Here is an 18,048-nt window from a genome sequence, read left to right as displayed (position 1 = left end):
AAAACATTTCCAAAATCTGGGCTATACTATTAAAAAAATGCTTTTCAGATACTTTTGAGAATTACAAGCTTAATAATCAAGTTTTATATCATTACCAGGATTCCTAATAAATAACACTAAACCTAGGGCCAATACATGTTTAACACTACTTATTAAAATAATCCTTTTTGTACATCACTCTGGGTATGAACCTCAAAAGTCGTTAGTTATCAGGTCATGATATATAGAAGATAATCATAATCCTTGTTAATATCAACAACAACCAAGAGGAAATACATCCTAATGTTCCAAAAATCCTAAGTTACAGCCTAACTCCCATGATTAAAGCCTAAGATTCCATTACCCTCAACATATACTGATTCAATTTTTGGAGTTTCAGTTGCACAACTGGTTAGCATGTGATTCTTATATATTGATTTGATTTGATCATTAATTTTCCCCAGCATTTACAGTTCAGTATTTTCGTAATCTCTTTTTCTAATGTAAGACAGGCTCTTTTAAAATCTTACTACTCTGCCTGCAAAGTAAAATTCTCAATACTTGCCTGCAGAGATCTTGCCAATTATTTTACTCTCCTAGATTATCAAATATTAGTCTGCAGTTCTGAAAACATCAGTTTTTGTTCCACTTAGCTAACATTTTTTAAACAGAGAATACCTTCAAGTAGTTCAAAAATAAAATAATAAAACACCTAAAGAGTCCAAAGGGTATACTATAAGAAGTATTCCTTGAATTCTTCCTTCCCCGTCCCATCATTTAATCCTTCTTCTCCACAGAGGCAATCATATGGACAGTTTTTCATTCATCTTTACAAAAATATTTTTTGGAAACAAATTTATTAAAAGAGTCTTACATCAAATAGTCACTCATTTCAACTGCCTATTACATTTGTCTGTTATCTGTAAGTCCTCCTGGCCTTGCCTTTTCTGAAAACATTGAATGAATGAAGAGAGTCTACCCATTAACTAATGTGACCACTCCAGATCAACTCTATTGATAATCAATACAATTTCTTCTGAAACACAAAGGAAAAAAACTAATAAATTAAAATCTTACCCATAAATCCTCCACTGGCAATACTCACATATTCTTTGTTTTTCTGTAATGGAAAAGAAATTTTAATTCTTCCAAAAATGCAACTTAATTAAAACTTCAGCTAGTTCTAAAACACTGATAAATACAGTATCAAGTTATATATTAAATTTCTGGGCTTTCTTATTTCCTTGACATTTTGGACTTTGGCACAGAGAGGTATATCCATTTACCTTACGTATTGTAAGGGTCTGGTGCTTGGGTGGGAAGAAGGGGACAACTTCAAGGCTACTAACAAGTCTTGATTTCACTTGTATTATCAATAGTGCAATGTTCAAACCAAAATTAAACAGTATTTTAGGATGTAATCAGAGTGATTTTTAAAAGCTTTCAAAATATTTTGGGTCCTCTATTAAAAGATAATATAAAAAGTAACATTATGGCTAATTATGAAGAAATAAGGGAATGTTACCATTCTGCAAACTACTAAAAAGAAAATGGATCTAAGTAATAAAAACAACAATAAAAAAGAGGAACACTAAAAAGACATCTAAATAGTATTTACCATCTAAAAGAGGCAAGCATCACCCCCTCAGGACCTTTCCCCAAAACAAAGAAGTCTGAACACATCTCTACATTTAGACTACTGGCTTACAGGAAATACCAGGGACAGAACATGATAAACGACACCATGTGAATGTAATCAGTAAAATCCAGAATGTGGGGAACTCTGTAACATAAATTAACTGCTTTTCCCAACAAAAATACGCAAGGAAAAAAATTTAAAAAAGGAACCTATAAACTAAAAGAAACTTAAAAGACATCAACCAAATGTCAACGTCTTGTTTTAGACCTTAGGAAAATCAGGGAAACTTGAACACTAAATTTTTTTTTAATAAAGTATGATAATGATGTGGTTATGTCTTTGTAACGAGTTTATGGCATTCAGTTCTCCCTACTTTTCAATTTCCTTGAAATTTTCCATAATAAAAATTGGGGAAAAAATTTATAAAACCACATAAAGAACTTGAATAATTTTTAAAAGTTCACAATATTCCAAACTCTTGCCCTATGACAGCCCTCACAATATACAGTATAGTTTACACTGAAGCATTTTTATTTCATTTTGTTTTTGAGGATAGGGTCTCGCTCTGTCACCCAGGCTGGAGTACAGTGGCATGAATACGGCTCACTGCAGCCTGAATCTCCCAGCTCATGCAATTATCCTGCCTCAGCCTCCCAAGCAGCTGGGACTACAGATGAACACATCCACACGCAGTTAATATTTTTACTTTTTGTAGAGACAGGGTCTCATTATGTTGCCCAGGGTGGTCTTGAACTCCTGGCTCAAGTGATCCTCCTATCTCAGTCTACCAAAGTATTGGGATTATAGGTGTGAGCCACCCTGCCTGGCCCGAAGCATTTTTAGAATAGACCAGTTAAATTTATGAGTGAAACGAGTTTGGTTCCTTATTTTTGTTATTCCGTATGCTTCTAAACTTTTTCCTTTAATAAAATTTAAAATTATCCTACAATCCCTCTCCCAAATATCCTCTTCCTTCTCTGATTTTGCTTTTCAAGGATTTCGTCTTTAATTTTTTCAAACCAGATTCTTAGTAAAACACAACATAAATAGAAATGAATCCAAATTGAGTGGCTTGTGTATTACCAGGCCTACCATCTTGCTGATTCCATAGTTCAGGACCATACAAAATAAGAACTTTAACACATAAACTGCCAAAGAATACCTATTAAGTAACTATTTTAATAAAAAACAAGCCATCACTGAGTGATGTTTTTAAAAAAGCAGAGAAGCAGGCTGCATAAAGTCACTAATTCAAATTAGCTGTGTTGAAGACAATATTTAAACACAAAAAGGAAAGATGGCTAGGTGTTGTGAATGAATGTGCATATGCATTTATTCAGTTTCAAATGAAGATATTAAAATGAATTATATAGCTACTGTAAAAAATACTAGGACATAAATACACATAAAGATCAATGTAATGTAATAGGCCAGGCACGGTGGCTCACGCCTGTTATCCCAGCACTCTAGGAGGCCGAGGAGGACGGATCACTTGAGGTGAGGAGTTCGAGACCAGCCTGGCCAACATAGTGAACCCCGTCTCTACTACAAATACAAAAACTAGACAAGCGTTGTGGTGCATGCCTGTAGTCCAGCTACTCGAGAGGCGAAGGGAGGAGAATTGTTTGAATCCGGGATGCAGAGGTTGTAGTGAGTCAAGATCACGCACTGCACTACAGCCTAGGCGACAGAACAAAGACTCTAGCTCAAAAAAACAGTAATAAACAGAAAACAATAAAAGATCAATGTAACATAATAATCCAGAAATAGATCTTGATGCATAGAGGAACTCAGTATATTAATAAGGTGGTATTTCAAATTGTACAATTTGTAAGCTATTTGGAGAAAATTTTTTTTTAATTCCTACCTTACTTCTTACACAAAATAAATTCCAGATGGTTTGAGTTAAACATTAAAAAAAATCATACAAGCATATGAGAAAAATCTGGAGAAGACCTCAACAAGTCACAAAACCAAGAAAAATACAGATAAATCTGACAAGCAAAAAGTTATCTATGCAAATTTTTTAAAGGTGGTAACATTAACCAAACAAAACTGAAATAATTTATGTCAGCATACCTGTAAAAAGTGTGCCAGGACCATGTTCATATACATGTCTTCTTCCTCCCTGCCACTGCCCATAAAACAGAGGTGCTCCCCACCAGCTATGGAGCCAGACTCAATGGACTGCTTCTGTGCTTCCAGCAAGGATTTTACTGACTGTGCAAACTCAGATGGATTCTGGAGCATCTAGACAATTTTTTTAAAGTTAAAAACTTGACAAGCCTGTGTTTCACATATATTTGTAAATTTGAATTTTTTAAGGAAAAACCCCAATATTTAAAGAGCCACAATGAAAATGAAGGGAAAAAAAGACTCTTATAAATAAAACCCCTCAGATAAGAGAAACATTTATAAATGTATCTATAATACAATAGAACAAAAATTGAACATTCACACAAAGATTGATGCAAAGAAAATACTTCTCTATTAGAGAAAACCTGTTTTGTTCCTGTTTTTTCTTACATAACAAGTAGCAACTGTGTCCTTAGGTATCAAGACAGAAAGAGTATAAAACTATAGATCAAAACAAGTTCCATTTTTCAGTTTCCCCTTAGATGGTAAACCATGTATTTCTTAGAGGATAGTCAGAAATAACAGAAGGCATTTGTTTATTGGTACTATTCCAGGTAATGGAAATACAAGAATGAAATATTCATTTCTTACCCTCAAGGAAACAAGTACGACAATGACTACAAAGATGTTTAAAAACTGTTTTAATGGAGATACACAAAAAGTATGGTGAAAAATAGAAAAATGGACAGACCACATAGAAAAGCAATTTGTAAAAAACAAAAGCAAATATAAACAGCACACTCACAAAAAATAATGTTCAACCTCATTGGTAATTACAACTATTTTTCACTCATCACTCTGGTAAGATGAGAAAAGACTGATAATGTCCGATAATACCAATGGCATTCTCATTTAGAGTTCTGAAACATAAGAAGGTTCCACCTTTTTTTTTTTTGAGACGGAGTCTCGCTCTGTCGCCCAGGCTGGAGTGCAGTGGCTGGATCTCAGCTCACTGCAAGCTCCGCCTCCAGGATTTACGCCATTCTCCAGCCTAGCGAGTAGCTGGGACTACAGGCGCCCGCCACCTCGCCCGGCTAGTTTTTTGTATTTTTTAGTAGAGACGGGGTTTCACCGTATTAGCCAGGATGGTATCGATCTCCTGACCTCGTGATCCGCCCGTCTTGGCTTCCCAAAGTGCTGGAATTACAGGCTTGAGCCAACGCGCCCAGCCGGTTCCATCTTTTTTTTATTTTTTGAGACAGAATCTCCCTCAGTCACCCAGGCTGGAATGCAGTGGCACGATCTCGGCTTACCGCAACCTCTGCCTCCCAGGTTCAAGCAATTCTCCTAACTCAGCCTCCAGAGTAGCTGGGTTCCACCTTTTTAAAGGGTAATATGGTGGTCTCTAGTAAAATGTATATACCCACACACCTCAACAAAACAATTTTACTTTTAAGAATCTATTTTACAGAAATATTTGCATAAGTTCACAAAATGTATATAAAGATGTTAACTGCAGCATTATTACAAGAAAACAAAAAATAACCCACATATACATCAATCAGGTAATAAATTATAGTATACCTACATGTACCATGGACCACTATGCATCATTAGAAAGAATGTACTTAAATCAAAAGATCTCTTAGAAACTGTTATGTGAAAAATCAAGTGGCAAAACAAGAAATATGTAAATAGATATTAAAAGTCTGCAAGATTAAGTAAGTTGATAATATTCTTTAAAATTTTTTAAAAATTCAAGCCTGGCATGGTGGCTCATGCCTGTAATCCCTGCACTTTGGGAGGCCAAGGTGGGCAGATTACTTGAAGCTGGGAGTTCGAGACCAGCCTGGCCAACATGAACCCCCTCCTCTACAAGAAACAAAAAAATTAGCCAGATGTGGTGGCGCACACCTGCAGTCCCAGCTACTTGGGTGGCTGAGGCCGGAGAATCACCAGAACCTGGGAGGCTGAGGTTGCAGTGAGCCAAGATCACACCACTGCACTCCAGCCTGAGTGGCAGAGTAGAAACTGTCTCAAAAAAAAAAAAAAAAAAAAATTAATTTAAGTATTCATGAATCACCTGAGCAAACTGTTAAAATAGGAATGACAGAGGAATCAAGGGAAGACAAAGGCACAGAGTTCAACTATAGAATATGGATGAGCTAAAATGGATGGCCTTTCTCACAATATCCAATACTCTGATTTCTTATGTTAGTTTTCTCTCAATATTACCTAGGCCCTTTCACACACCCTTTCAGTCTCAGCATCAAACTTTTAAGACCAGTTAGGAAGGGGAAAGGTAGACTTCATATTTAGCTAAGAGATTTCTCAACCCACTGCTGTCTTCCCCATCCCTGAGGCTTTAATGATCCCAGAATGGCTTAAATGACGTTAGCCTCAATTTTACCAATGGCTCTATACATCTCTGACAATTATTTACTTTACCATTCTTCAAATTAAATGACCTAGGATAGTAGTTTTAATAACTAAGTACTTATAAGCCAGATACTATCCTTATTAAATATTACTTTCTTATATGCATACTCATGATTAAAAATGGTTGATACTATAAAGCCTACAGAATTCTTACTCAATTACAGTAAGAGCTGATATCCGAAGAGTACTTAGTAGGTACAGTGCACTATGCTAAGTGCTCTACTATGTAGCCCAAACTAAATTCAGAATTTACTGACATAACAATGGTAAGCAATAGTAAGCCATAGTGAGCATTGTTTCAACTACTCTTTATGATGCCAAAGGGGTATCTGGGCCGGACGTAGTGGCTCAGGCCTATAATCCTAACACTTTGGGAGGCTGAGGTAGGGGAATCACCTGAGGTCAGGAGTTTGAGACCAGCCTGGCCAACATGGTGAAAGCCCCTCTCTACTAAAAATACAAAAAATTAGCCGGGCATGGTGGCTGGTGCCTGTAATCCCAGCTACTCAGGAGGGTGAGGCAGGAGAATAGTTTGAATCCAGGAGGCAGAGGTTGCAGTGAGCCGAGATCGTAACACTGTACTCCTGCCTGGGCAACAAGAGCGAAACAAACAAACAACACAAAAGCATATTTGGGTGAAAAGGAAACCTGACAGCAACACTTTTCTTACAAGGACAGAGACTCCCTTCTTAAACAGAAAGAAAAAATTCCCCTAACTGGGACCTATACATTTATTTATGAACTAAAGGAAAAAAAGTTACTTTAATAATAATCAATCAGCATTTATACTAACCAGATCTGAATCTAAGTGGAAAGCAGTTGCTAAATGCCCAGCATTATATTGCTCTGCAGGACGGCAATCCACCACAAAGAACCGGACTCCTTCCTAAAGGGGAAACAACATTTGATATATAGGAATTTCCCATGAGGTTCACACTGCACAATATAATATTCACAGTTAACCAAAGGAAGGGAATAAGTTTATGAAAACATGGATCTCACATGGAATTAGGAGGACCTAGTTAGTATAGAAAATAACCTGAAAGTTCTAAATACTTTTATTTCTTTTTAACAGTTAAAACATTTTTCTCTTTTAGATGTTGTTCTTTACTGGAAAGTCTTAAAATACACAGAAGGAGAATGTCTGTTTGAGCTATAAAATTAATTATACTGGAATTTGACAATATACCATGTAAACACTACATAGTTATAAACATAACTTTAGATATGTTTTTCTTTTTTGCAAATAAATCTGCAAATTTATCAACAGCTCAATTCACATAAGAACTAAACATCTATTTTGTGTGGGTGGGATGAAGGGAGAATGTTCTGAAATACCAGTTTTAACTAAAGAAGTTCATGTGGGTCTCTTTAAACTGGATAACATGTTTTCATTTGCTTTTTAATATTAGTCTGAAAAAGAAAAAAGCGAGATGCTTGTATTTTGAAAATTCTTAATAACCAGCACAGATACAGTAAGAAATCCAACTAAAAGATCTACTATAAAAGGCTATCTTCCCACGTCCATTCCTTTCCTGACCTCAACCTTGGAAATACACTACACCTTCCAAATACACACCACGGTTAACTGTTGCACTACTAGTAATAAAGACCATATATTAAAAACTATCATCGGTCAAACTGACTTATTAGATTTTCATGAAGAAAATTACATTTTCACAATTCTCATTTGCTATAAGTGGTATCGAACTAAACTATGTAATTCAATTAGCTGTAAACTACCAGAAACTGTTAAATGCTAAATTCACCCTTTTAAGTATTTTATACAATGCCACATTCAGTCACTCTACTGAAATATGAAAAAAGGTATGTCGATTTACAAAAACTGGTGTCAAGAATGTCAACAATAATTAATTGTAGACCATTAAAACAACACACAAGCTGACAAGTTTTAAAATGACCCTCTGAACATAACATTTAACAAAACCATTCAAAAAGCCAAAAGAGCCACCTTGTTGCAGTAAATTGATTTTGTGGGAATCACTGAACAGGGAGGAAGCTGGTTCCTTGTATTTAAAATGAACAGTCCCCTAACAAATTGGGTTTCCTTTACTTACCCCCTGTAGCTGATTCGCTTGAAGGATCTCTGACACTGAGATGGCCAGACAAAGAGCCTGACTCAGATCTGCATCATCATCCTTAATTCCCAACAAAGTACTACCAAAGAGATGGTGATTATCCTGTTTGAAGGGAAATTTTTAAACGTTATGAAAAAAAATCAAAATTTCTTCCTAAAAATATTCTAATTAAACCATAACAGGTAAAATTATAATATTCTTGAGTTGTGATTTTTAAAACTTAATACTAATCTCAAATTTTATATGCTAAGAACTACAAAAAAGTCACATAAAGTCCCTGTTAGTGTTCACACAAAATGAAAGACTAAGAAAAAAATAACACATTCTAACTAGCTATTTTCTATACTACCACCTGTAGTTAATATTGAATTTTAAAAATGGTTACTTACAATTTTTCATATCTTAATAAAAGCAAATATGTGGCAGAAATCGATTGCATAAATGAGTTAAAATACTGATCCACAGCCTGCTCTAATTTACAACTACTAGTACAGATTCACTATGTCTGAGGAATAAAAGGTGCAGCTCTTGAAAGAGAAAAAAAATAAGACATCTTTTTCATTCAGTATTTTAAACTACTGTCCTACCATCTGACTTATCCAGCATTGTTAGGAACTGAAGAGTTCTATATAAGAAAATTATTAAAATAGTTGAAATTGGTCCCTAGAAATAAGTCTTTTAAAATTAGTTATTTTTAAGGGAAAATGATCATAAAAGGTTTCCTTTACCTGCTTGCTATAACACAGTATACTAAACATAATTTAACTTTATCTTGACACTTCAGTGACATGACGAGTACCAACTAGAAATTATTATGGCAGAATGCTTTAAAAAAAAAAAAGATAATAATGCTCTCATGGGCACCTGAAGTCACATACAAACCTGCTGGCTTTAAAAACTTGTGCCTCTTCCACTATTAGCTTTTGCTTCTTGAGAGTTTCATTTGTCAGGAGTTCACATCACTCACACTTCTAATCTGGTGTCCTTTATTAAGCATCTGTCTGGTCTAAGGCTCTAAGTCTTTATGGGGCCTAAATGACCTTTCATTATAAGACAGCTCTGCATCACTAAGACTGTACAAGCCTGCACTCCAGAGAAAAGTGGCATAACTCTACCTCCTCCACTGGATTACTACTGTAATAGAATTTTTTTTTTTTTTTTGAGACAGCATCTTCGCTCTATCGCCCAGGCTGGAGTGCAATGGCGTGATCTCGGCTCACTGTAAGCTCCGCCTTCTAGGTTCACACCATTCTCCTGCCTTAGCCTCCCGAGTAGCTGGGACTACAGGTGCCCGCCACCACGCCTGGCTAATTTTTTGTATTTTTAGTAAAGACGGGGTTTCACCATGTTAGCCAGGATGGTCTTGATCTCCTGACCTTGTGATCCGGCCGCCTGGGCCTCCCAAAGTGCTGGGATTACAGGCGTGAGCCACCACGCCTGGCCCTGTAATATAATTCTTAAAGTCAAGCAAATACTAATTTAGCAAATATCTCACAGTCAATTTTCTTATGATCAGAAATAACAATAATCAGAAGAGAGGTAAGATGCTTTCTACTATCTTTTTAACTAGTCTCTTCCTCCACTAGGGAGGGTCTTTATGGAGAGGAAAAAAAAAACCACACAAAACTACAACACATAAAGAAACAGAAAAAACTGACAACCTAGAGTATTTTAACTAAAGTGAATACAAAGTAATAAAACAATGTACAAAACGTGAAATACAAAATAGTTGACTATTTCTTGTCTTATACCTTCCTAAAAGAAGCTGGTGTTTTGCTGCAATAATACTGAGCCAGAGAGAAAAGGTCTTCTATATCTTCTATATTCAGACTGGATGGAGTATTTTGCAAGAACTCTGAAACATGATTATAGACATAATATTTAGTAGTTTGTGAAAAATGCAAACATTAACATTGTTTATGTATCAGAGCTGAAATATCTTCATCATAAATACTATGCAAACAGAGTCTCAACAGTGGTGCTTTTACAATGTCTTGTGGAAAAGTGGATTTCTCCAAGTGAGCTGAAACTGTTAATGTAAATCTCTTGTTAGTGAAGGATGGCGTCAGGCAATCAAATCAAATTCATTAACCTTATTTAGAATTCTATGATTTATTTAACAAACATATATGAGGAAGTGCCAGGGCCCCTGAACATACAAAATAACTAAGAAATAGTTACTGACTTAAAAGAACTTTGTCTTGTATGAAAAAAATAAAAATAAATCATTATAATGTAATAAGATAAACATTACTATACAGATAGCACAAAGTGCCAGGCAATATAGAGAGGAAGTAACTCTCTCCATGTGGGGAATATGGTGGGGAGAACCCAAAAGGAGAACTAAGGTTTCACAATTGAAATATCATGTAAACTGAGTATTGAAAGGTAAATTAAGGATGGGTAGGGAGGAACAGAGGAGGGCGATCTATTTGAACAGTGAAACCAAAGGAATAGTATATGGAAAGCAATGAAAGAGTGAACAAATATGAAGGAATGAATGAAGATGGCAAAATAAAGGAAAATCGTCTTCAAGGTCTGTACCTGGAGAGTGTTTATATAATTTGAGAGTTGAATGGAGCCTCAGAGCTCTTCTAATCTCCTAAATTTATGAATGAGGAAACTAAGTAACTTACACAGATAAGGAGACCCGAAATGTTTTCGCTACATTAAATGATACTTACGGATAACTTCTTCTTTGCTGTCTGACTCTTGTGTTAAAATAACTTCTCTGTAAAAGGGAATCAAATCAATTTGAGTTAAATATTAACAGAGTACCCTGAGAAAAGAGGAAAAAAAAACAACTAACCAACCATATACTTACTTTGCATTAACAAGGATAATTAACATTAAGAAATAAATAAAAAATGGATCTGCTTGTTGTAGATATCCATCCCATATTGCCTGAGTGACTTCAATGGAACAGTAACATGCAAAAAGACTTCCAAGCTGTAATCAGGAAATGAAATGAGAGACATAAACCACTGGAGGTGACTTGTTCTCTTAAAAGTATTAAAGCAAATGAATAAGAAACATTACATCAAATTATCTGCACCTGATATTTAATGCGTACCTTAATCTTAGTGTATGAAATCCAAAGGCAAAACATGTGAATTCAAGGGACAATGGAGCCACTTATTAACTGTGTGACTTAGGACATGTCAACCTCTTTAAAGCTTCCACTTTTACTTCTGTAAAAAAGAGGAATACTGCTACCCATCTTCTACTACTATTGTGAAAAGAATGCCTAAAGTAACCACACATATCTTTGCCATAGCATAACTAACGTAATTATGGTCTGAGCTCCATAAGAGTAACTAAAATAATTACAATATAATAGCAGCACAGTATATAAATTACAAGGTAATTGTGAGGATCAAACATGGTAATTTAAGAGCAGCTAATAAAACTCTAATCATAATATAAATATGAATTGCCCCCAAAGCTCATTTGTACATCACTTGAAAGAGATGAGGCTGGGCACAGTGGCTCACACCTGTAATCCCAGCTTTTCAGGAGGCTGAGGTGGGTGGATCACCCGAGGTCAGGAATTTGAGACCAACCTGGCCAACACAGTGAAACCCCGTCTCTACTAAAAATACGAAAATTAGCCAGGCATGGTGGTGCGTGTTTGTAGTCCCAACTACTCGGGAGGCTGAGGCAGAAGAATCACTTGAACCTGGGAGGCAGAGGTTACAGTGAGACGAGATCTCACCACTGCACTCCAGCCTGGGTGACAGAGTGAGACTCTGTCTCAAAAAAAAATAAATAAAATAAACAACATTCATATCCTTCGATATATTTCAGGAGCTAAGAGTTGTTAATTTATAAGCATCTCTACAACCCAATTGTGTTTTAAGTTGCATGAAGTAATATTTTTAGATCATTCAACTTTCATTAGATACAGAAATAATTCCATCTACAGGTCTAAATTTAAAACATTTTTAATGGCTAAAGAGAATTAACGGGAACACATATATTTAGTGCACTCTTTGTGCAATACTAAACTAATACTAAACTATTATCACATGTTATTAAAAATATCTCTTACTTAAATTCTCACAACAGGCCTGGAAAGTAAACACACTTCTTCCCATTTTGCAGGTGAGAAAGTAGATTTCAATTACTCCCCATTTTTTTCAGGTGAGGAACTTGGATTACTTTCTCAAGCTCACAGAGCTAGTGAGTGGTGCTGGGAATACAAAAAGGCCTGAGACTCCACAGCCTATGCCATTGCCATCACACTTGACCACAAGCCTTTTCAAATACATAATGCTACTAATGTTTTTTGTGGTTGCTTTCAAAATTACGATTACAAACACAGATTAGAAGAGGTACATACAAAGAGAATAGCAATATACAGTCATCTTTAAGCTCACTTAGCTCAACTAAAGCTACCACTGCATTGCTCACAGTGGTTTAGGAATTACTCTTTAATTGTTTCATCTCCTGATATTTAACAAATTCTATTTCATCAACATGATACTAGTAGCAAGAATAAACTATCTGGCATATCAGCTGAAGAGAAATCACTCAGTTCAAACCTCCAGCTACCAGCACTAATTCAGAGCTCTGGCATCAGAAATGGCATTTCCTAGGCAGAGAGACCACTATTAATTATTAAAATGCTCAAGAGAAATAGTTCACTTCTTAAACATAAAAGTAGATTCAGTGGCAACATATGAATCTCAGAGAAGCTACAGTTTTATAGGTATTTATTCATTTTAACTCAAAGTGGTAAGACTAGGCTTGGCTCACACCTGTAATCCCAGCACTTTGGGGCCTGGGCGGGAGGATTGCTTGAGCCCAGGAGATCGAGATCAGCTCAGGCAATACAGTGAGACTGTCTCTACAAAAAAATTAAAACATTAGCCAAGCATGGTGGCACATGCCTGTAGTCCCAGCTACTCAGGCGGCTGAGGTGGGAGAATCACTTGAGCCCAGAAGGTGGAGCTCGCAGTGAGCCAAGACTGTGCCACTGCACTGCAGACTGAGAGACCAGAGCAAGACCTCATCTCAAAAAAAAAAAAAAAAAAAAAGTGACAAGACTGTGGCCAAGAGGGAATTAAAGAACAGGCTACTGAGGTTTGAGATTTAATGAGCCCAGAAGTGTAACCAGTTAGAATTCTCCAATTACCCATTTCCTGATTGTTAACTCATCCTATCATCCTCTGAAGTAGGTATAGTACTATTATTATTTCCACTTTGCAGATGAGGAATTGAAGCTCAGAGGCTGCCTTAGATCACACAGTTAATAACCGGAAGAAATGGGATTCTTCCTGAAGAAAAGTTAAGCAATACATAATAAAACAATATGAATATATAGTCTCCTAGCACCCAATCCTTGTTTTAGAAATATCTTCAAGCTAACCAGAAGAGCAGTTCTCAAAGTGTGGTCTGGGGACCTCCTAGAAGTCCCCAGGATTCTTTACAAAGGATCTGTGAGGTCAAAACTATTGTTACAAAAATATGTAGAATTTACCTGCCTTTTTCATATTTATTCCCTCGAAAATGAACAATAGAATTTTCCAATGGCTACACGATATGTGATATTAACACAGATTGAATAAAGAAGCAGATATGGGCCAGGTGTGGTGGCCTCACGCCTGTAATCCCAGCACTTTGGGAGGCTGAAGCAAGCGGATCACCTGAGGTTAGGAGTTTGAGACCAGCCTGGCCATCATGGTGAAACCCTCTTTCTACTAAAATTACACAAATTAGCTGGACATGATGGTGGGCACCTGTAATCCAAACTACTTGGGAGGCTGAGGCAGACGAATTGCTTGAACCCGGGAGGTGGAGGTTGCAGCGAGCCAAGATCGCGGCACTGCACTCCAGCCTGGGCAACAAGAGCAAAACTCCCATCTCAAAAAAAAAGAAGAAGAAGAAGAAGAAAAAAAACCAAATATGATAATCCATCTTTGATGTAGCCAAACATTAATGAGATTTGCAAAAATATAAAACAATGCCACTACTCTGATTTTCTTTTGGAAAATAGTTGTTTTTTATTTTTAAAAAGGCTATTTATATCAACATGTAATAAATTTGTAATTACTTTTAAATAAATTAATAAACATTTAAAATTCCTTTTTTTTTTTTTTTTTTTGAGACAGAGTCTTACTCTTTTGCTCAAGCCAAGTGCAATGGTGCGATCTCGGCTCACTTCAAGCTCCGCCTCCCGGATTCAAGTGATTCTCCTGCCTCAGCCTCCCGAGTAGCTGGGAATACAGGCACCCGACTAATTTTTGTATTTTTAGTAGAGATGGGGTTTCGCCATGTTGACCAGGCTGGTCTCAAACTTCTGATGTCAAGTGACTGCCTTCCTTAGCCTCCCAAAGTGCTGGTATTACAGGCATGAGCCACTGCACCTAGTCTACTTTTAACTTCTTCTCAACATAATCCATATGGATTATCAACAAATTTTAAGAGTGTAAAGGGTCCTGACATCAAAAGGTTTGAGGACCACTGACCTAAAGTAAGACTTCCCATTGAAAATACAAATACAGAATGATAGAGTGCTGAGTTATACTTTATATTCTTTTATATTAACCATTTGATAACCTTAAGTTATTTTCCTCGTGACTGTATACAAATTCTTATACACACCATCAACAATTTAAACAAAGTTCTCAATTGAACTGACATATGTATCATATATTACATGTATATATTCATATTTATTACATATATGTAAATAGTTGTAATATTTACTTGTAATTAGCTGTAATATTAGTTACATTTACAAATACATGTAAAACAATAAAAGTAAACTTTATATCAAATCATCTGAACACAACTGAAGAGCAAAAAAAGTTATTTTTAAATGCCAATAATTTTACCCCTTTGGTTTAAACAGTAATGATCTATAATTAGCACTTTTCTTTCTCTTCCTTGAAAAAAAAACCCACCTAAGTATAGCTTTATATAAATCTATTTTTCATTAAATGTTCCTACTTTCACTTTATTACCCAGTTGAGTGCATAGGAGTCTGGAGTAATTTTCTTTGTATCAAGATAAGAACAAAGCTCAGGCTCATGGTATTGGATGAGCAACCTGAAGAGATGAAATGGTCTCCCTTTCTGGGAACAATCCCTAGAAGACAAGAAGCAAAATTTTTTTGCATTAATAGATCAGAAATAATCACATCAGTAACCAGTCTTCCTGCTATACCCTCCACAGCATTCACTGGAAGCCTGACAGTAGCAGGCAGAGGTCTCTTGCTAACACCTTTTTCAATGTCCCTGACTTGACAAAAGTTGTAGAAACAGTAGGTCTAAAGCCACTCTGGGGAGATTCTCACAGGTGAACCCAGGCAGCACTCAAGTGAGAGAACTACAGGGATCACTGAAAACAAATTTAGGTTATTTTGATAAGGCTGGGATCCCAAAAGGAGATCTGGAGAGTCCTTTCTTCTCTGCCAAAAAAGAGGAAATTCTAAAATCTAGGCTTCAGGTTAGCACCACAGTTTATATACTCAATTAGAAATGTCCTTTAGCAAAGGTACAAGTCTGAAATGGGCAGGTGAACATTTTAGAAATAGTGGCCTTAAAAATTGTTGAAGTGGCCCAAGTACCAACTCCTCAGAGCAAATTTCAGAAGGTGCCAAAATACTCATCTTGTTCAATAACTGTCCTACTTCAAAGGGTTATTGTGAGAGCAAAATGGAAAAAATGAATCTGAATATTGTTTTAAAGTACAAGGCACCAAACATGGACATTAACATTTTTATCTAAAGCCTTTTTAAAAATAAATACCACATTTTCCTGCCAGAGACTTCAAAAGTAGAAAGAGAGTACTCTACTTATTGCCTGGGTGGTGAAATAATCTGTACACCAGATCCCCGTAACACACAATTTACCTATATAACAAACCTGCACATGTATCCCTAAACCTAAAATAAAAGTTAGAAATAATCACAAAGCACCTACAGATGCATTTTGGGTCATGGATTTCCTAGTTTCTAGTCATCAGCTCAGGAAGCATCTCAGCCTGCTCAGCTCTAAGACGACTCCTCTGCCACAGGTCACAGTAGCCACTCACAGCCTTGATCTGAAAAGTACTGTCCCTCTACCCAGGCACCCAAGCATCTGAGCTGAGAGATGACAAACCCTTGGAGCAGGTCCAGATGTGGTCCATGAACTAGGCTCATCCTCAGGAAGTACCGTTACTTCCTCCTTCCATACTCAGTCCCTGATCTCGAATTCAGAAGCCTTATCTTCTAACTCCCACATAAGTAGCACTCTTAGAAAATCTTTCAAGCCCAGAGGATTTGTTAAGATGCTATTACATTCACATTAGTTCATTTTCTTGTGTCCATGTTTGTGATATCGCAAACAGAATACTTCACGGAAAAAATCCCTTAAAAGATACTAGATTTTTGGTAGTGGATCTTACTGGATATAGGGAGATAACTACATGTTTTTGGGGGGGAGTTTTTTGTTTGTTTTTTTAAGACAGGGTCTGGCTCTGTTGCTCAGGTTGGAGTGCAATGGCGTGATCTCAGCTCACTGCAACCTCTTTGCCTCCTGGGCTCAAACCACCCTCCCACCTCAGCCTCCCAAGCGGCTAGGACTACAGGTACATGCCACCATGCCCAGTCGATTTTTGTATGTTTGGTAGAGACAGGGTTTCTTCATGTTGCCCAGGCTGGTCTCGAACTCCTGGGCTCAAGCAATCCTCCCTCCTTGGCCTCCCAAATTGCTGGGATTATAGGCATGAGCCACCACACTGGGCCAGAGGTAGTTATTTTTTAACTCATACAGTTAAAAACAAAAAGCAATACTGCAAACACAGTTACTTCCAGACAGTTTGGTTAAAGTATGGTGTTACTGTTAACAAGGTGCTGACTAACTCAGTCTTCATTTAGACCAGTACGCTTCACTAATTCTTCAGTTCTATAAATTTACTCCATTCGCTTTTGTACTGAAATGCATTCTACTACTACAAGAAGGGAAGGAGGCAAGAATGTATCTAATGAATCAGCAAAAACTTACAAACAGGTCAAAGCACAGGTCATCATAATAAAAGTCAACTATTTATTGAGGAAATACCATGTGCCAGACAAAGTAATAAGCATTTTACAAAGTTATTTCATTTTATCTTACATTTTATCAAACAAACCTATGAAATCAACACTCAATTTACAGATGAGAAAACTGAGGCTCATCTGAAGGTAAAATAGCTCACTTCAGCTCACTGAAGGCAAAATAGCTATGAAGTGATGGAGCTAAGACTTGTATACAGAAACTGGACATTAAGTCATTATGCCATACTGCCCCCTTCCATATCTAAGTTGATATTTCAACAAGTGGTATTTTTGTAGGGGTACCATCTCTAAAAAAGCAAACTGTAAAGAAAATGAAGTAAAAGGCCTCATGTAAAAAAGTCAATGAAATGAATGACAGTTTTAAAACATTTTTTAATTTTTTTTTTTTTAAAGACAGGGTCTCACTGTTGCCCAGGCTGGAGTGCAGTGGCAGGATCATGGCTCACTTCAGCCTCGACCTCCCTGGGCTCAGGTGATCCTCCCACCTCAGCCTCCTGAGTAGCTGGGACTACAGGTGCACACCCCCATGCCTGGCTAATTAAAAAAATTTTTTTGTAGAGTCAGGGTCTTACTATGTTGCCTCAGCTGGTCTCAAACTCCTGGGGTCAACTGATCTGCCTGTCCTGGCCTCCAAAAGTGCTGGGATTATAGGTGTGAGTCACTGCACCTGGCCTCACAGTTTTAACATGACAGCATTAATAAAGAGTGTTTTTTTTTTTTCTTTTTTTTCTTTTTTTAGACAGAGTCTTGTTCTGCCACCCAGGCTGGAG

At 36.7% G+C, this 18,048-nt stretch overlaps 1 protein-coding gene across 2 annotated transcripts in view; it reads right to left on the bottom strand.

The window, feature by feature from the left end:
• TBC1D23 (TBC1 domain family, member 23) overlaps positions 1 to 18,048 on the bottom strand; it is a 65,406-nt gene that overhangs the window by 19,013 nt on the left and 28,345 nt on the right. For both annotated transcript variants that reach the window (XM_011962508.1, XM_011962509.1), the window contains exons 5-12: positions 15,201 to 15,324; positions 11,057 to 11,181; positions 10,917 to 10,963; positions 9,984 to 10,087; positions 8,212 to 8,334; positions 6,927 to 7,019; positions 3,698 to 3,868; positions 1,057 to 1,099 (exon numbers count right to left, since the gene is read on the bottom strand). In XM_011962508.1, coding sequence (XP_011817898.1) covers positions 1,057 to 1,099; positions 3,698 to 3,868; positions 6,927 to 7,019; positions 8,212 to 8,334; positions 9,984 to 10,087; positions 10,917 to 10,963; positions 11,057 to 11,181; positions 15,201 to 15,324 — 830 coding nt within the window. The remainder of the gene's footprint in view (positions 1 to 1,056; positions 1,100 to 3,697; positions 3,869 to 6,926; positions 7,020 to 8,211; positions 8,335 to 9,983; positions 10,088 to 10,916; positions 10,964 to 11,056; positions 11,182 to 15,200; positions 15,325 to 18,048) is intronic.

Source organism: Colobus angolensis, unplaced genomic scaffold (genome assembly GCF_000951035.1).
Source record: "Colobus angolensis palliatus isolate OR3802 unplaced genomic scaffold, Cang.pa_1.0 Scaffold592, whole genome shotgun sequence".
In the NCBI taxonomy this organism is placed as follows: domain Eukaryota; kingdom Metazoa; phylum Chordata; class Mammalia; order Primates; family Cercopithecidae; genus Colobus; species Colobus angolensis.
The sequence above is the reverse complement of the archived record's forward strand: the minus strand, read 5'-3'. Positions and strand labels throughout refer to the sequence as shown.